Source organism: Anolis sagrei, chromosome 2, assembly GCF_037176765.1.
Source record: "Anolis sagrei isolate rAnoSag1 chromosome 2, rAnoSag1.mat, whole genome shotgun sequence".
Taxonomy (NCBI): Eukaryota; Metazoa; Chordata; class Lepidosauria; order Squamata; family Dactyloidae; genus Anolis; species Anolis sagrei.
Window position 1 is genome coordinate 147,129,602 of NC_090022.1, and position 20,490 is coordinate 147,150,091.

At 41.5% G+C, this 20,490-nt stretch overlaps 1 protein-coding gene across 1 annotated transcript in view; it reads left to right on the forward strand.

Moving 5' to 3' along the window:
* LPAR2 (lysophosphatidic acid receptor 2) overlaps positions 1-20,490 on the forward strand; it is a 52,301-nt gene that overhangs the window by 26,651 nt on the left and 5,160 nt on the right. Inside the window, exon 2 of the mRNA XM_060763863.2 lies at positions 10,714-11,466. Within this exon, the coding sequence (XP_060619846.2) occupies positions 10,734-11,466 (733 nt within the window). The 5' untranslated portion in view covers positions 10,714-10,733. The remainder of the gene's footprint in view (positions 1-10,713; positions 11,467-20,490) is intronic.

Sequence of the window (20,490 nt, forward strand, 5' to 3'; positions counted from 1 at the left end):
CCAGATTTTGTTGGGCTGCAGCTCCCAGCATCCCTCATCGTTGCCTATGCTGGTTAGGGCTGATGGAGGCTACAGTCCAATAATATCTGAAAAGCCACACATTGCCGATCCCTGAAGTAAATGGAGACATTCCTACTAGTTCTTTTAGTTTGATATATTCCACCTGATAATTCGTTGCTCGCCCAGTCGAATAGCGGACTGACTAGGATAAGCGGCCTGGCTTGGCCTCAAAATATGGCTATACTTTCAGAAAACACCAGGTGAGGCTTTTCCCCAACTCCTTGGTAATGGGTTGTTGTATGTTTTTTCAGACTATATGGCCATGTTCCAGAGGCATTCTCTCCTGATGTTTTGTCTGCATCTATGGCAAGCATCCTCAGAGGTTGTGAGGTCTGTTGGAACTAGGAAAATAGGGTTTCTATATCTGTGGAATGACCAGAGTGGTAATGTCTGTGTATTCTCCTTGATTTAAAAAGGACAGCTACATTGGTCTTTGAAAATCTGGCAACCAATGCTCAAGAGAGAAAGAAATATCTGTGTCTTCAAGGGATTTCAAGCTCTTGAGCTCTCCTGAAGTCTTGTGCCCTTTCTCCGGCTATTCAGCATCTTGCCACATCTTTCATTGTGGATACAGTGATCTTCAGAATCCTTTATCTCTGTTTCTTTTTCTTGAAAGAGATGCTAAAATAATCTCTGTCACTTGCATTAGCAATAGATGGTGAAGAGATCACCTCAGTCTGTGGAAGGTGATTAACTGGCCCTTCAGTGAATTAAATTATTCATCCCATTACTATTGTTTGGCCTGAGATGTTGTTAGCCAGAGCGATGCTATCTAGCTGGCCTTAGTTAATCATGCTAATAAAATCTTTAAAACTCATTGAACCGATTGCTTCCGCTTTGTTCAGAACCTTTCTAAGTTGTTTTGCTACTGTTTCATCTAACTCTTCTGTATCATTTAAAACCCATTTTTAGCTTGTACTTCACATGCATTTGTGTACTCACACACATTGTGTGTTAGCCTTCTGTTTTTCAACCTTAACTCTCTGTATTCTCATGGTATGTTTCTACCTTTAAAACTACTTTGAATATCTGTTCTCCCTCCTGGAAAATGGTAAGGATGCTTCTAAGAATCTTTGAAATTGGTTACTGAGAGTTTTCCAGGCTGTATGGCCATGTTCCAGAAGCATTCTCTCCTGACGTTTCACCTGCATCTATGGCAGGCATCCTCAGAGGTTGAGGGGTCTGTTAGAAACCGGGCAAATGGGGTTTATATATCTGTGGAATGTCCAGGGTGGAAGAAAGAACTCTTGTCTGTTTGAGGGAGGTGTGAATGTTGCAATTGGCCACTTTTATTAGCATTTAATTGCCTTACAGCTTCAAGATCTGGCTGCTTCCTGCCTTGGGGAATCCTCTGTTGTGAAATGCATTTTGTCAATGTTGGGAATGGATTCTTGTCTGGCCACAAGATGGAGGCTTCCACTGGACTTCCATTGTCTTCAGAAGAAAAAAAACACCAAAGCAGTAGTTTTATTTCATTAGAGTTTATGAAACAGTATAGAGTTTGCATAAGCTAAATCTCTTTATGACCTTATTGTAGCTTCACAATTCAGTGGATAAGGATAAAATTCTTTGGAGACGTTCACATGCATTGCTACATACAGTTTAGGTGTCATTGTGCAGAAGCAAAATATCCAAATAGTGACAGAAGTTTGTGGAGAGAGTGTTTATGCTGCACCACACTCTTGGGCTGTGGTGTGTACTTGAGTCCCCTGTGCACATGAGCCTCAGCCTCTCCAATTTTGGGGTGGAGAGTTCTGTTTTCTCTTTACCACAAGAACCTCCAAGAAGTACTGCATTGAAGAACAGTACTGACTTTGAGGCTAAACTTGCTGCTCCTGATATCCCAAGGCACAGAGATATGGTTTTTCCCCTTCTGTTGGTAGTGTCATCCCTGCTTCTCTTTGCCAGCAGCAAAAAATATGAGAGGACTGTATTGTTGAAAGTTTTCATGGCTGGAATCACTGGGTTGTTGTAGGTTTTTTTGGGCTATATGGCCATGTTCTAGAAGCATTCTCTCCTGATGTTTTGCCTGCCTCTATGGCAAGCATCCTCAGAGGTGAGACCTCACAACCTCTGAGGAACACATGCCATAGATGGAGGCAAAATGTCTGAGAGAATACTTCTAGAACATGGACATATAGCCCGAAAAACCTACAACAACCCAATATGAGAGGACATTGAAAGAGTGTGTCAGGCTGAAGATCAAACCAAAGGGGTTCTTTGTGTTTTGATGGCCTTTTGTTGATTTAAAACTATGTTTTCATCCTACTCTTGTATGTTAAACATTTATATCCTGTCCTTTCTATAACGAGCTCAGTAGCTTTCCTCCTTCACACTTTACCCTCATAACAACTCATAGGACAAGATGAGAGAGAGAGAGAGAGAGAGAGAGAGAGATAATACCACAATCATTCTGCGAACTGGAATTGGGATCTCCCATATTCAAGTCCGATGCTGTAACCTTTTCATTATTTGTTCAGCCCTATTTCTTTCTTCTCATAAGTAAGTCTGACCATGTTCAATAGGGTATATTGTTTCTAATAGGCGAGCGAGTAAGTTGAGGGGATACAAGTTGTCCACAGTTCTCCCCACTTGGGCACTGTGGCATATGATGCAGAACTGCCAATCGACTTGTAGGTTTTCACCAAAGAATTAGGAGCCCCTGATTGCGCAATGGGTTAAACCCTTGTGCCGGCAGGACTGCTTGAATCCAGGGAGCGGGGTGAGCTCCTGTCTGTCAGCTCCAGCTTCCCATGCGGGGACATGAGAGAAGCCTCCCACAGGATGGTAAAAGATTCAGGTATCCCCTTGGCAATGTCCTTGCAGACAGACAATTCTCTCACACCAGAAGCAACTTGCAGTTTCTCAAGTCACTCCTCACCCCCCCCCCCCATAGAATTTGCAAATGGAGGCAAACGTTTTAATATTGGATTGATGAGCAGGTCTTCCAACTGTTGGTGGATAGCAGCTCCCATCGTGCCTCAATGTTGATTCCATGTTATTCAGGTTGATGCGTGTTTCACAGCTGAGTCAGCCAGACCTGAAGTTCAGAGGTTGCTTCTGCATTTTGTCTGACTCATGATGTTTTGGTGCTATATTTAAAAGGCCCCAAATCATTACTATCTAAAGATATTCGAGTGGGGTGACTTGTAATTTCAGCATTAAACATGTGAAATTTGTGATGTTTCCATTAAGCCTGTAAATCCTTATGAATATGTCCCTCGCTTTTATTCTTCCATTTAAATTTAAATCTTTACAAAGACACAGAGAAAATCCAGACACAGAGAAAATGTCCAAAAAACATAAAACTTTGAAAATCTCCTTAAACTGTTTGTTTGTTTATGGTTAGAGATTTTTTTTTTTATCTGTGCATGACTCATAATGGTTGAACTTAAACACTTGGGGGATTAATGACTGCAGACCATAAATGGGTTTAGTTATACCATTTGGATTTCAGCCAGGGCTGAATCAGCTTGTTTCCAATTTTTCATGTTATCTTGTTGGCACATTGGCCTCAGTGGCAGGGAGTATTTCTCATTAAAAAAAACAACAATCCTGTTTTAAATAAAAGGGTTGCAGACGTTTTTTGGTGGGAGGGAGAAGAACCGTTAGCATAAAGGATAATGTAATAAAGGTTGCAAGATCTTTGCTTTGGTTTTCATTGCCAGTTTGTTGTTGGAAATGCTTGAGGGTTACTCACAAGTCAGCTTCTAATCCATGTGGTTAAATGGCTCCTTTTTTGGTGTGGTTGAATTTATTTTTCAAGCCATCATTAGATTATTTGTGGCGCTTTTTAAAATGTATAGCTTCATGGGGGAAAAAACCAATATACACCACTAATCCTTCGAAAGATAATATTGTACATCCCCATGGCTGTGTCAACATTTAATGTGTATTAGCAGCCCCTGGGATTACGTTTGGCTATCATTACCGAAGGGGGTGTGGTGGGGAGGCATGTTTGACAAAAGAAGTCAAAACAGGTTGAAATTAAGAGAAAACAAGTGAAGAATGGGCAATATACACCTTCTATAAGATATGAATCATCCAAATCTCCTCTCCAAGTGCAATGGGTTAGGTGTCACTTATGCTGTTTTCTAGATGACACTATGGTGGGAATGTAGATGTCTGATTTTGAATAGTCAGGTGTTCAGTTTGGGTGTACATTCTCAGTGCCTACCATATATACTCATGTATAAATCAAACTCAACATACTTATTTAGGTAAAAGTAAAGGTTTCCCTTGATATGAAGTCTAGTTGTGTCTGATTCTGTGGGGTGGTTTCATCTCCATTTCTAAGCCAAAGAGCTGGCATTGTCCATAGACGCCTCCAAGGTCATGGAGAGTTAATAGAGTATGAAGATATACGATTATCTTGGTTTGGATATCTTGGTTCTCTCAGACTGGGCTTAACTCTCATCTTTCATCATTCTACACAAAGACATTCCTTAATTTAAAAAGGAGGAAAGGTGCAGACATTGATCCATGGGTAAGCTGATCCAGTATTTTTGGATCACTTTTTAAAACTAAAATTTCAAGACTTATACAATAATTTTTTTATACATATTTTCATTATTGGCTGTTTTTTCAACTGTTGGTTGTTACATATTACCATGGAAACGGTTACATTGTTAAAATGGTTAAAAACGTTTGGCTCGATGTGCTTTGCTGGAGACCACTTTCCAGAGGGCCGAATGTTCCTTTTTCCTTGGCGTCATTTGCATTTCTATATGGTGAGGCTGCTCTTGATTTTACTGCACATGTCACATAAGCCACCCAGAGTGCTAAACCACATCCCTTCAAAACAGGCCTAGAACTTGGGGTGGTTTTCTTAGTTTGGTCTAAAATCTGCAGTGCACTCATTTCTGTTTGTACGAGGGGCAATCATTAAAGTTTTCCCCTGGCCCACTTCCTGGGACAGAGAGCAATAAAACTTGGCACAGTTACTAGTTCTTCTCTACATAGGTGCCACCTAGGGACACACACTTCTCCTATCTTTTTAAGCATCTGTAAACACCTTGCTTGTAGAAAGGTTGCTCCAAAAGGCATGTTGTAACTTTGGAAATCAGAGTCTCATCATCTGAAAAATGCTTGCCCTTCAAAAATAACTTCATTGTTTGAAAGAGGTGGAATCCGATGGTGCGAGGTCAGGTGAATAAGGGGGATGCGGTAGAATTTCAAAGCCACTGGAGCATGCTTCCATTTGGGCAACATGTGAGTGGTGAATGTTTTCACAACACAACAGTCAGTGTTATCATTTGCAGTCATCATCTACTCTAATATTTCTGGTATACATCAAGCAAAGAAATGGTTCCTTTTTAATATTTTATTTTTTCTATTTATTATTGTTATTGTGTACAAGAGATAAACAAATACATATACTTCACTAACAAAACAGACACATTACAACATCCTAACAAACCCTTTCCCTCCTTCCCCTAACCTGTGAACCCACTATCTATTACTTCATCGCTCCTCACTTATGCCTAATAATGACAACCCTTATAACTTCTTTAATAAATTCCCCTTGCAGCTACTTTGAAAACTACATTTCTTTTTCTTTCCTGATAAAGGCCAGCCTCCATTTTTTGGCAAACACTTCATTGGTTCCTGATCTGAGTTTGGGTTGATGAGAGGTAGGATATTCATCTTTCCAAATGAGTAGAAGAAAAGCCATGTAGTGCCTCTTGATCTTATCATAGTGAAAGCAGGATATAAATCAGGCCTGCAGAACCCTTTTGGGACTCAACTCCCAAAAGCTGTTACAGTAAGTCGTAGCAGGATCAAGTGTATGTTAAAGAAAAACTTATGATGATAATTATTAAGTACAGCTGGTAATGTAGGTCAGCTAGCATGTTTGGGCCACACCCAGTGAGGTATTTTAGAATAGAGTTTGGAGAAGCAATACACTACTCTGAGGAAGAGAAGCAATATGCTGTAATGTTATACTCTAACAGTGATGCTCTTTGCTATGGTGGAATAGCTATTTACTCAAGGTTTATATTTTGCCCTCTTATTTGAATGAAGACGAAGAAGCCTTATTCTGTGTTACTTCCAAGGACTATGTAGGTTTGTTGCACTGTTTGATTTTGCATGCAACACTGCAAGTTTATGCCTTTGCTGATAAGAGTAAAGTTTTTTTCTGTTCCTTTTTCCTCTTGCCTGTGTGTCTTTTGCATGGGACTTGGCTAAAATTCGCTTCTGCGCAACAAAAGCTCCAATCAGCTTATCCAATGGTCAGGGATTCTGGCAGCTGAAGTCCAAAACACCTGGAAGGCCACAGGTTGTGCAGGCCTGATATCAATGGAAGTAATACATAATTCTGGGGGGGGGGGGGGGAACGGAGCTGCCAGTTTCTCTTTGGACTGTTCATTTTAATGACAATGGACTACAACTCTAATCAGTCCCAACCAACATGATAAATGCTCTGGAATTACAGGAATTTTAGCCTAAATATCCTAAAGGCACCAGAACCCATCAGATCTTGGGATGTAAGCAGAGTTAGTCCTGCCAATAAATACCATGTGCTGTAGGTATCATTTCAGAAAAGGAAATTGGCAAAACTACCTGTGGTTTTCTTAGGCAAGGTATATTCAGTATAATGTATATATATATAGAAGTCAAAATCTGTCTGTACTACAAAAACTGCTGCTAGGTGACGTGGCCCTTTGTAATGTCACTGAGAAAGAAAGGGGACATGTGTGTGAGAGGAAGGAAGGAAGGAAGGAAGGAAGGAAGGAGTCAGTCACAAAGAGAGCCATGTTCCAATGGAGACATTGGGAGGGAGGGAGGAAAGAGAAAAAGGAGGGAAAGAAAAGAAAGAAGAGAAGATGGGATGAAGAAAGAAAAATGAGAGAAGGAAGGAAGAGAAAGGAAAGAAGGTCTGAGAGGAGGGAAAGAGAAGGAAGAGAAAACAGGGGGGAAATGTCCCTCTGAGCAACACTAGATATAAGTTAGGTTTAAAATAAAATGTACCCTGCCTTTTGCTTATGTGCATTGGAGGAGTAACAATTCATACAAGCCAGTAAGACTTCACATATTTACCTACACACTTAATCTGTGTTAAGCAGAATAAACTGGATAAGAACTTTTGGCTTTTCACTGAAATCTTTAAGTGTGTGTGTGTGTGTGGGGGGGGGGGGGATGAAGGGAGGAAGGGAAACAGCAAACGGATGTGGCTTCCAGAAGCTGATAGAGGATGAGGAATGATGGGGAGTAAAGCCGAGGTCTTCACTTCACCCACTCAATTTTTGCTGAAAAGCCGAAATCCCAGGACAAGACAGCAGCCAACTCTGGAAAAGTTGCCCAGATCTGATAAAAGAAGCTCTTCCTCAGGAATATTTCCGCTCCAAGTCGTAGGCTTGGAGGAAAGCAAGTCACTGGAGGTTTTCTGTTACCACAGCTGCTCTGCCTCAGAAATTATCAAACGGCCGTGGCATGGGGTTTGTTTATCGCTCTAGGGCCAAACAACCGTCCAACGGCACTTCCATCTCTATGCAGCTGCAGTTGCTGGCTTTTCTCCGGAGCCCATTAGAAGAGCCTGACTCCAAGACAGGCGCCTGTTAACAGAAGTCCCTAATGGTGCCGAGGATGGGAAAGTTATTGCCAAGATGAAGTCGAGGATTTTGGCCAGGAGAGTGTTCTCCCTCTGAAGTCTCCACACAGATGCAAGATAGATTATGACATCTTTCCTATACTATCTATTAACAATAATTTAAAAGCAAGCTATGGAAATATTTATCAGATTCAATTGGTACAAACTCAAATTTTATCTAGAAATTGTTTTCCCTTTCCTACAATTTTAACTACAGTAGAGTCTCGCTTATCCAGCCTTCGCTCATCCAACATTCTGTATTGTCCAACGCAGTCTGCCTGTCTCCTGGATTCACAGCTATTTCAATACATTATAATGTTTTGGTGCTAAATTCGTAAATGCAGAACGTTACTGTGTATTGAATTGCTTTTTCTGTCGATTTCTTGTAAAACATGATGTTTTGGTGCTTAATTTGTAAAATCATAACATAATTTGACGATTAACAGGCTTTTCCTCAATCCCTCCTTATTATCCAACATTTTCACTTACCTAACATTCTGCCGGCCTGTTTAAGTTGGATAAGTGAGACTCTACTGTACCAAACTATCACAATTTTTGCATGAAAGATGGTACAACAATACAATAAAAAAACTGATTTCCCCTCATATACAAGGGGTGTTGATTAAAGATTTCCCCTGACCCACTTCTATTTATCACATGATTCTGAAACTGTACACATGTAATGATATAAGTCTCTATAGATTATGTGCTAATTTACAACTCAGAACTGATAACGGTCTTGATTTTATAGGTGCTGAAGTGGTGTGAGGTTTGATAATGGACACAGTGGAATACAGAGCATACTTTTACTATACCACTCAGTGTGTTATTGTAAAAGTATCCAGGTTCTGAATGTGAGTTGAAAAAATATGCACAAATTAGCATGATTACAATAGGGTTTGTTTTTTCTGGCAACGGTTCAAGTATTTTTGTGGTTTCACATTCAAATACTATTCCAGCTTGCAACTGCTTGAGCGAATACTAAATGGACTGTCATAGACGCGCATACATATACCCTGGGGATCAAACGTTCCATTAGGAGTCTGTCCATAAAAGTCAATTAATCCTATTAATGCGAGAGATTAATTTCCGTTAATAAGTATGTGACATAATAGCCTCGCTAAGTGCACAGAACAGAACCTGATGTTAAATATGTCACTATGAGTATATAACCAAAACCTTTGCATTCTGACTATTAAATTCAATAGGATTGATGCCGAATAATAATAATAATAATAATAATAATAATAATAATAATAATAATAACAGCAACTTTATTTTTGTACCCTGCCTCCATCTCCCCAATGGGGCTTGGGGCGGCTTACATATTACACAAGTACCTAAAACAACACATAAAATAAACAAGCAGTATAATTCAAAAAAGTTAAAATAATAGCATATAAAAACAACAATCCATGTGTAGGATTGCAGTCACAGAAACAAAACCTAGTCACAACTACTCATAAGGTCCCATCTGTTTTTCCTAAATTTCCCCTTAATTAGATTACTATCTCTTAGATGACAGCTTCAAACCTTTTGCTCTCTCCTTTGAAACGAATGGGTACCTAGTTTTTACTTCATTGGTTCTTCCAAATTGTATATCTTTGTAAAAGTTGAAAATAATTGAAGAAAGGTATAAGAGAAGCAGGATATCATTCCACACCCCGTTCTGTGGAGCAAATTTTAAGTGGAAGATGGACTGCAAATGCAATTTTGCACACGGCTGCTTCTTTTGTGTGTGTCAATTTTTTGTGGAGCAAATTTTAAACAGAAGATGGACTAGCAAATGTAATATTGCACATGACTGCATCTTTTGTGTGTGTAATTGCCAGGTTCACAGTTGCAGGTCTTGTGAGCTAAAAGGTATAAGTATCTGGATTATCTGATTTTTTTTTGTTACCTTGCAGCCTTGTATTCAGAATATGGAAGAGGGTAGCAGTATCTTCTGCTTCGTATTCACTAGGCTGAGCTGCACAATTGTACTTGTGTTTGAAAAAGAAACAGAAATAGCTTTATCTGGTGGCCAGCTCCTTTCCTGTGTGTGGTATGAGCTTCAGGTGTCCTCAAAAACCAAGATATAGTAGGTCTCTGTGATTTGCGTCAAAGAGCTGCACCAATTAGTTAACTACTCTTTAGGCTGTGTAGAGCTTGAAAGACTTACTTCTACGTACAACTACCTAGCCACAGGCCCTCTCGCTTTAACGTAATGAGAAACTGCATCAGAAGAACATTGCTTCAGAAATCAGCAACTCATTGACCTCCATTCCATCTTCACTAATGGTGAAGGATGCAGGGAATCTCTGGGGGCTGCACAGTCTTAAATCCTTGGTTAATATCTGGGACTAGTTTGGTTCTTGAGAAGCAAATTGGATCCATATGGTAGCTGAGGTGGGAAGTCATTAGGGCAATATATTTTGCTGGAGGTTTCACTCCACATATGAAAGATATTGTCCAAGGTGCTGAATCTATTTGGAAAGCATAGGATTGATAGGTCCTATGCCCTCCAAATAGATTGATTCTTTATAGCAGTGGTTCCCAACCTTTGGTCCTCCAAGTGTTTTGGACTTCAGCTCCCACAATTCTTAATGGCTGGTCAACTGGCTGGGATTTCTGGGTGTTGAAAGCCGAAACACCTGGAGGACTAAAGGTTGGGAACTACTGCTTTACAGGGTTCATCTCCACTGTAGAATTGATTTAGTTTGATTGTACTTCAACTGCCATGGCTCAGTGCTATAGAATCATGGGATCTGTGCTATGATGAAGCACCAGCACAATTTGGCAGAGAATGCTAAGGGTACTCCCGTGATTCCATAGTATTGAGCCATAGCAGTTGAAGTGGTTCAAACTAAATTAATTCTACAATGTAGATGTGCCCACACTCTGAGTTAAAACTAGAAGTGGATTCATTGTCCCACTGACACATAAGCCATCAAGCACCACTAGATTTGAGAGAGGTGCATGCTGAACGTGGGCAGAAAATGCTATGCTATCTAGCATCATCTTCTTTCCCTCCTCTTAAGGTTGAAGTTTTATTTCCTCCTGTTTCTTTCTTCCTCTCCTAGGGAATCAACCATTGGAAAAGATGACCACGTGCTACTACAATGAGTCGATTGAGTTCTTCTACAACAACAGTGGCAAAAAACTGTCCCACATATGGAGGCCCAAGGATATTTTGGTGGTTGCTCTTGGCTTGACCGTCAGCATCATTGTGCTCCTCACCAACTTGCTGGTCATCACAGCTATTGTCATCAACAAGCGCTTCCATTATCCCATCTACTACCTGCTAGGGAACTTGGCAGCCGCTGACCTCTTTGCAGGCATCGCTTACATGTTCCTGATGTTCCACACGGGGCCCAGGACAGCTCAGCTCTCTTTGAAGACCTGGTTTGTCAGGCAATGCCTTTTGGACACCAGCTTGACGGCCTCAGTAGTCAATCTTCTGGCCATTGCCGTGGAGCGGCACCAGACAATTTTCACTATGCAGCTCCACAGCAAGATGTCCAACCAGCGGGTGATGATCCTCATCGGCTGTATCTGGATCACAGCCTTGCTGTTGGGCCTCATCCCTTCATACGGCTGGCACTGTCTGTGCAACCTGAGCGATTGCTCCCGGATGGCTCCCCTCTACAGCCGCAGATATTTGACCTTCTGGGCCCTCTCCAATCTCTTCATCTTCCTCATCATGGTGGTAGTCTACACTCACATCTTCATCTATGTGAAGAGGAAAATGGCCCGGATGTCCAAGCACACCACTTTCCATCCTCGCTATAAGGACACCATGATCAACCTTATCAAGACAGTCATCATTATCCTCAGTAAGTTGCTCTGTCATCCAGTTTCCCTGAAAGTGTGAAACCCCCAATTCCCATTTTGTCAGTTTCTTTGGGAACAGAGGCAGATAACTCATTCCATGTCCCAATAAAATTCTAGTGTAGTTACCACTTTTTGATAGATAGGTGTGCCATTTGTTGGATGTTCAAAACATTAACATTACAGGGGCAAGGGAAATGCTTAGGTGGTTAGTGGCTTGCAGAGTTAAGCACCAGCTTCAACAGACTCCCAGGCAAAGTGCCTTCTTGAAGGCCTCAAGCATAACCCACCTTCCCTGTTCAAGCTTATTAAAGAAGAGAAAGGGAAAGGTAGTGATTGGAAGCAAACTGGTTTGGCAGCAACAAGAAACACAGCTGTCTGGGTCTCCCTCAGGCTTGTTCTATAAAGGGAAATGCTGGGCAAAGCAGCAGGTGAGTCAGGGACAGGGCCTCCAGGCATTGGATGTAAGGTGCTGTCTTGCCCAGCCCTACTCTTTAGAGAACTTAATGATTCCAATTTGAGGAAGACAAGAAGTCCAGTGTCAGATTTCATGGAGCTGGACATGGCATTTCCTTCATCATCTAGGGTACAGAAACTAGGTTGACTACTCAACCATTTCTCTTCACACATGAATTCAAGCAGCTGTGGTTTGTTTTAACTCTGGTTAATGAAAATCTAGAATGGTGGTTCTCAACCTGTGAGTCCTCAAATGTTTTGGTCTTCAACTCCCAGAAATCCTAACAACTGGTAAACTGTCTGGGATTTCTGGGAGTTGTAGGCCAAAACACTTGGGGACCCACAGGTTGAGAACCATTGGTCTAGAATCTAATATTTGTTTATGAACAAGCTAACATGGTTTTGTAACAAATTACAGAAGTAATCATGGAGATACCATGGAACAGTAAGAGCAAGCCAGCATGGTTTGACTCTGGAGATCAGAGTTTGTTTTCTCATTCAACCATAGAAACCCGCTGGATGACCTTGGGCTAGTCACACACTCTCAGCCTCAGAAAGCCTGGTGATAGGGTTGCCTTATAGTTGTTGTAAATTGGGAACAATTTGAAGGCACACAACACAACAAGAGTGACAGCTATGATCTGCAAGGCTCTATACGTCCAGGTTATCCGAAAGACTGTTCTCCCATATTTAAAATAATAATAATAATATTTTTTATTTTAAAATTGTAATGCAGCCACAATATATATTACAAACATATACACATACACATATATAGACAATCCGCCACACACATCCAATTACCCCCTGTGCAACCCACCACCTTGGCTCCCGACACTGATCTACGCAGAGTTTATGCATAGTTTTATTTTACCCTCTGTTCTTCTAGATCAATACATTCCTCTTGTTTTTATTTCTTAAATTCTCCCGTCAGACATGCTAAGGCCAACTACCAATTTCTTTCAAAAACTTCATGACTTTCACATTTCAGACTGTTCTCCCATATGAGCTTGTCCATGTCTTGAGATTTTCAAGGAAGTATACCTTCATGTATACTTCTGGTGAGAACACACGAAAGGACTTTCCCAGTAACTCTTCCCAGGCTCTGAAACTCCCTCTTTAGAACAGATTAGACTGGCACCCTCCAGGGTGTCCTTCCGGGATCAAACAAAAATGTCTTTGTTTCCACAGACCTTAGGGATTTGGTAGCTCAAGTGGAAATGTCTGTATTGGCTATGTTTGTTTTTTTAAAAAACAACAACAAGGGGTGGGGGGCACAGATATTGTGGGATTTTGTCTTAGCAGCTGTAGTTAGCATAGGCAGTGGTGAAAGAGCCTGGGAGCTGTACTCCAACAACATCAGTGGGGCACAGCTGGCTCTATCTGACACAAAGGCTTGCATATAATCCTATAGGGAGTACATGAATGGATATGTCCACTAAGTGCAAAACCTTTCTGCCAGGTGGTCCTGGCTTTTTTTTAATAGCCAGGTCACTTGCAAAGCATTTGTGCCACATGGCAGATGCAGTTCTAGCCTCCAGACAGCTGTCTTTGAGCACAGACTGACCTTGAGAATACTGCCCTTGACCTCCTTCTGATCTTTGTTTATCCATCTATTTATCTCCACGCAGTCGCTTTGAAATCTATAGTCTAAGGCCTATAATTGTTTTTAACTGTGGTTATTGTACGATTTGCAGTACCGCTGCAAATAAAACCACAAACTGTACTATACTATACTCTTTTCTTTAACCAGCCTATGTTAGACCTTTGTCTCTTAGACATCAATGGACTAAATTGCAGTGGAGCTTGGGAGAAATATAGCTTCTAATGCTTCCCTGCCTGCAGGTAATTCTTACTTCCCACAGTCAACTAAATGAGTGGATATTTTCAAGTCTGGCTTACAGACATTAATTATTCAGTCTCTGTGTAATGGTGTGTCCCCATGTTGCAAGCTGTGGAATTAGCTTGGAGCAAGAGCAGACAAAATGCAGCTCTTCAAATATTGGACTATTACCGTACTTTCATAAGCCCTACTAAGCATAACCAATCTCTGCTGGCTTTTTGAGGTGCCACGCTTTACCCATTTGTGAAAATGTTGCATTGGGATGCTCAATCCAGGTCACTGCCTCTCAACCTCTTGTCCTCCAGATGTTTTCGACTTTAGCATCCAGAACTCTCTCTGTCTAAAGGATAAAGATTCTGGGAATTGAAATCCAAAACAAAACAGATCAAAAGTTGAGAACCATTGGTGTAGATTGGCCATTCTTTCCCCAAAAAGTAGCTGTCTTTTCAATGTGCTGAAAAACAACTTCTGCTCTCTGCAGCTAGTCAGCCATACTGGCTTGAGTTGTAGCCACAGCACATCTTCTCCAACCAAGTTGGAGACGACTGCACTAAGTTTCCTCCACCTCTTTTATTTCAACCTTTTATTTCAACTCATATTTATCCTTCATTCTGATGCCCTAACGAAGAGTCTCTACAAAAGAACAGTTAGATAGTTCACCAGAGTTCCCCTTAGTTGGCAGCTGCAGATTTTTTGAATGATGGTCCTCCAGTTAATTTCAGTAGGAGAGTAGTTTTGTTTGTTTGCTGCTGATGTTATTACTTAAGTTGCCAGTGGCTGCTGCTCCCTTTATCAGTTTATCCCTGCGCTGATAAAAAATGTCATTCCCATGCTTTGTTTAGCAGCACAAAGGCCATACTACCTCTGCAAAAGTCACTAGTTCATATTCCAGCAATACTAAAGCGCTGAGGCAAGCATTCAAAGAGGTCTTCATCTCCACATGTCTCCCAATGTTGGGCACAATAGTTCCAACTGGTTTTCTAACCTGGTGGGAAATCCTCTGGATTTATCCTTTGAGTTTTTTAGGCTCTTTTCCAGTAATGAAGAAGGAATTTCACCAGATGTTGTTGGTCATGTAGCCAGGCAACAAGCAACCTGTGATAAACTCCCCACATCTACACAACATCTGGTTTTTTCCCTCTTTGGGCCCATAATGCTGGATTAGAAACATTTGATGTGATCCAGCAAGGGCTCATCTTGTATTCTCAGATGGCTGTCCTATACTGACTCAGCTCATCATAAGATCTTATAACCAATGTATTTTATCAACCAACCTTGTAAGTCCTTAGCAGAGAGATCTTAGTGGATATCTGATCTCCTTTAAATGGAAATACTGGGGATTGGGGCTGGGTCTGCATGCATGCAAAATACATGCTTTCCTGTTGAGCTCATGCTCCCTTCAGAGCAAGTGAGGTTGCTTTGAGGCTTGCCTTGTGTTGGAAGCTTTTCAGTCACTTGTGTCTCAAAACCCAAAGTTGAGCTGGAAGGAAGTGAAAGACCACAGCACTATGATTCACTCCAAACTGGTTTAGGCGTAGGTTTTTGTTTTTTCAGAGCACGGTTCGCCTCCTTGCCCAAGGCAAGCAGCAGAGTGTGCTGGGCCTAAACCACGAGACCTTGTGGAATCAAGCCATGCATGTTGGGTTGCTCCAACGAGCCTGCCAACACTACATACCCTGGAGCTTAGAAGGAGCCAGGAGAATACAGTTGGGCTTCCTTCCTGCGCTGATGAGATCTCATTTGGCTGTGGGCAAGTGCATGTGAATGTGTGGCAGGGGTCTTCTTGAGGTCTTAGTGTGGTAAGAAGAGGAAGTGTGGAATGCATGATTGGACCCAAAGGGAAAGTGAATTTTATTCCTAAAAACCAAATAGAACAATCCTTGCTGATGACCGCATGAGTTTTATTTAAACAAAGTCTATGTGAGTTAGTAAGGCAATAGGAAAATCAGGCACATGCAGGGCCTGCCCTACCCTTAGGTGCAGCTCAGGCAACAGCCTTAGGCAACAGGTTTTTGGAAGTCACGAAAGAGCAGCAAATGATCAGTTGTTTAATTTTCTTGGTTTTTTTTCAGTGTCTGGAATAAGGAAAGGAGCATATGCAGTTTTCCAGACTCTTGTGTTTTCCAGCCTCTTGTGTTTGGCTTTGAGTAATCTACAACTTCTGGTGGACACATTGGCAGAGGGAGGACTTTATCACATGAGGCTGGAAAAGTGGGATTTCAGTAGGAAATAGTGTCTTTGCCCGGTATTTGTCACATAATGTCTTTTTCATTAATGAGTAAAAGCTATCCATGGTTCACAGTTTTTTTGTCTCCCATGACTGGCTTCTGTGTGATTTTTGTGTGATAGATCCCTTTCACTACAGTTCCAATATACCAGCAGTCATGTTGCATCAGTGAGATTTGACTCCCCTTTTCCCTCTCCTCTCACTATTTCCAAGCAGGCTGTTTTCATCTGTATGTCTGTCTCTTTTCTTATTTTTAAACCCTATTGCCATAATTGCAAAGTGAACTTGTGAAATCTTCAGCTCAGTGGGGTTTTGAATAGGATTAAGGTACATGTAGCATAGAGGTCATTTCTTTATTCGTCTTCAGTTAATTCATATTGATGTTTCCATTTAGTTTAATGGGGAGCCGCAATGGAGGGCCTCCTTATGCCTGCAACGTTGGTGATTTAAATCCGGATGGCATGAGTTTCAGACATTCTGCCATGTCTCCAGGGGTAATCGGACTCATCAAATAGTAGGAAGGTTACCAAAGGTTTCCCGTTTTGCAACCATTTGTTAAAAGTGCGCTGACACTTGCCAGAATCTCCTCAGGGTATTTGCCAGCATCCCTCCTGGTTATACTGATGATTTTACTCTTTATGCATTTTGTAAGAAGATTGCTAGCATTCCCTTTAGTCTACAGCGCAGCAGCCTCAGTTCAGCTGGCTGGCTTAAATCACCTTCGTCTGATTGTTTGCTTAAGTTTGTCACTGGAGCTTTGTGTTTTGGCTGTGCTTAGCTATGGTTGGTTCTGTCCATCCTTGCCCCACCCCATATTATCTTTCTGAGTCTTGTGTCCAAATAAAACTGTGCCTAAAATGCAAAACAATTGAAAATGAAAGGAAATAGGAAGCAGATTGATGCCCCTTGTAGGGCAGCACTATCAAATTATTTAACAGTATATGTATACTGTTCAAGAACTAGCATCTCTGGGTGTATGCCTTTGAGCCTTCAAGTTGCAACCCCATCCAATTCATAGATTTGTCCTGGGCAAGGACTTCTCAGTGTTTTGTTCCAGTTCTTTTCTCCAATATAGAGCTTACAGCACCTGGTATTCATTAGCAGTCTTCCATCCTGGTATGAACCAGGGCTAACCCTATTTATCTTTCTTGATCAGACAGGATCTGGTGCCTTTAGTAGTTAACATTTACAGGTTTGCCTTAAAGTTGCCATGTCAGAAATGACCTGAAGTTATACAACAAAAATAGTAGACATGAACAACCTTGAAGGAATTCCCTCTGATTTAGAACTGTGTATCTGACTGTCTCTCACAGAAATATATAGATTCCCTTCATCCCTTGATAGATTTTCAGTTCCCTCCTCCATCTGTGATTTCCCAAAAATAGGATTAATATTGCAGAGCAGCATTCCTGACTTGCATTCCACCCACCACCCCATAACTTTCCATATATTTGTTTATTTTTGAGATTATGATACTTTAAAGGCGTATTTGCAAGGTATTTTGAACTGTGGTGCTGGAGGAAAGTTCTGAGAGTGCCTTGGATCGCGAGAAGATCCAACCAGTCCATACTTCAGGAAATAAATCGCGACTACTCATTGGAGGGAAGGATAGTAGAGGCAAAGATGAAGTACTTTGGCCACATCATGAGAGGAAAGGAAAGCTTAGAGAAGACAATGATGCTGGGGAAAATGGAAGGAAAAAGGAAGAGGTGCCATCCAAGGGCAAGATGGATGGATGGGATCCTTGAAGTGACTGGATTGATCTTGAAGGAGCTAGGTGTGGTGATGGCCGACAGGGAGTTCTGGCGTGGGCTGGTCCATGAGGTCACAAAGAGTCTGAAACGACTGAACAAATGAACAACAACAACAACATTTTTTCCACCTTATTTTTGATTTACTACAACTGGCCCACCATATTTGTGGAGTTATGAGGTTGTTGCTATGTGACTTGTAGTTATTTCCGACCGAGGACAACCCTAAAGTAACCCCGTCACTGGACTCCACATCTGGGCTCTGATCTGTGTGTATGTATGGGCTGGGTTCTGGAGACCAGGCCCTCCAGCTGGCTTCTCTTTCTCTCTTTCTGGAGGCACAACGAAAAGAGGGTGGAAGATGGGAGGAAGCCCTGTGTGCCTGGAGTAAGGAGCTGATGATGGTGTTGGTGCTGTGTTTTTGTGCTTTGTCCCTTTGTGGGCCACACCAACTCCTTGTGTGGACTGTGTCCACTCCTGGGCCACATGTTGTGCTGGTCTGCCTCAGCGTGATTGTAAACCCCTTTCCTGCCTATCTGTAGCCTACTCTTTCTGCTGCCAGATTTTAAACCCCTTTCATGACAGTCATCAGGAAGGATATTAGAGGCAAAGATGAAGTAATTTGGCCACATCATGAGAAGACAGGAAATCTTAGAGAAGACAATGATGCTGGGGAAAATGGAAGGAAAAGGAAAGAGGGGACAACCAAAGGCAAGATGGATGGATGGTATCCTTGAAGTGACTGGCTTGACTCTGAAGTAGCTGGGGGTGGTGACGGTTGTCAGGGAGCTCTGGCGTGGGCTGGTCCATGAGGTCACGAAGAGTCAGAAGTGACTGAACGAATAAACAACAACAATGACAGTCATCTATATAGTGTCTATAATTTATCTGCTTAAAATAAATAGCTTTTATGCCCTTCCTTCTAATACTTTTATATTGTTGACTGGCCACACCCTTCAGCTCACACTTGGATGTTTGACCACCACAGTCTGACGTTATCCTTAATTCGAGTGTTGCCTTATTCTTGATCAGGAATAGACTTGTTCCTTCATATGGCCCTTCATGGGTGGGCTGACCTCACCAGTTTCTCACAAAGAAGAGAATAAACTTGGTGCCAAGCAAGTACTGTAGCACAGCTTGTCCTAATCTAATATGTTGTTGCTGATGGATGAGGCTCTTGACCTTTGTATACCTGCTTTCTCTACAACCGCTGTATCTTCCTGTCTCTGGCATGAACAGAATTCCAGAAAAGCTCAAGGCCACCTTTCAGCAGGCTCGGCTTCTTATGTTTTGCACTGGTTTCATTTTAGTTCAGTTATAATTGATTCAGACTTCAACATCTCATTGGATACAAGAGCCTTGCATTAGCTCTTTTTTCAAGAAATGGGAGGGGGATTGAAGCAACAGAGGGAAGCCTTAAAAGATGAATAGTTTCATAGTGACTTTTAAGGGGGAAAAAAGATGCCTAATGACATGGTTAGGATGTCCAGCTGAGAACAGGGTGGAGTGAAGTAATAAACTTGAATCTGAGCAGAGTAATAAAAGTATACAGGAGTGGGAGTGCAATTTAGAGAGGCTTTGACTAGCCTTTGTGAGAGTGTGCTGGATGTTTGTAAATTTTGACAAGCGCTTAGAAATTGACCATAGTAGTCCATGCTCTTGTTACATCTTGAATAGACTACTGCAACATGCTCCACATGGTGTTGCCTTTGAAGACTGTTTGGAAGCTTCAAATGGTCCAACGGGTGGCAGCCAAGTTTCCAACTGGAGCGGAGTTCAGGGAGCACACAACTCCCACTGGCTGCCAGTCTGCTACCGAGCACAATTCAAAGTGCTGGCTTTAGCCTATAAAGCCCTAAATGGTTCCAGCTTACCTGTCAGAACATATCTCCCTCTATGACCCATCTCGGAGGTTAGGATCGTCTGGAGAGGCCCTGCTTGTGATCCCACCCTCCTCGCAAGCGTGACTGGTGAGGACGAGAGACAGGGCCCTTTCAGTGTCAGCCCCTTTGGCTATGTAACTCGTTTCCCAGAGAAATTAGATCAGCCCCCTTCCTCCTGACTTTCAGGAAGAAAGTTAAATCCTGGTTGTGGGACCAAGCATTTGCACAGTGATTCCCAGTGCAACAATTGATGTCTCAGTGCAATAATGAACAATACAAAGGACAATTCGAATAGCTCCTGGTATATATTTTTGGAATGTGTGATTTTAAATAATTGTTTAATTGATATTTTTAATTGTGTGATTTTAAGTATATGTTAGGAAGCCCCTGGTGGACATGAGTGGACTTAATGTCAGGGGACAACCTTTATCTTTACCCAAGTGTATGTTGTTTTATATTTATATGTATTTAAGGCATCAAATTGTGCCTTGGTTGTGAGCCACCGTGAGTCCCCTTTGGGGTGAGAAAGGTGGGATATAAATGAGGTAAATAAATAAATAAATATGTAACACAAAATTAGTTTTATATTCCAAGTCCCCAATAGTTTGCTATTGTAATAGTTACTTTTTTAAAAAAAGCAAAAGCAACTTTTTCCTCCATTTCTCAGAAATAACTGACATAATAAATTAAAATTCTGAATCCAAAAGGCACGTGTATGTAGAGGTATACCTTAGTTAATAAAGTGGACATATTCCTGGGTAGCTGAAATTACATGGAAAGGATCCTCCACAAAAACAGAAGAATATGTCAATGTTTTTCGACACACTGTTTATTCAGAACAAACAATGTGTAGATACACAGATCTGGTC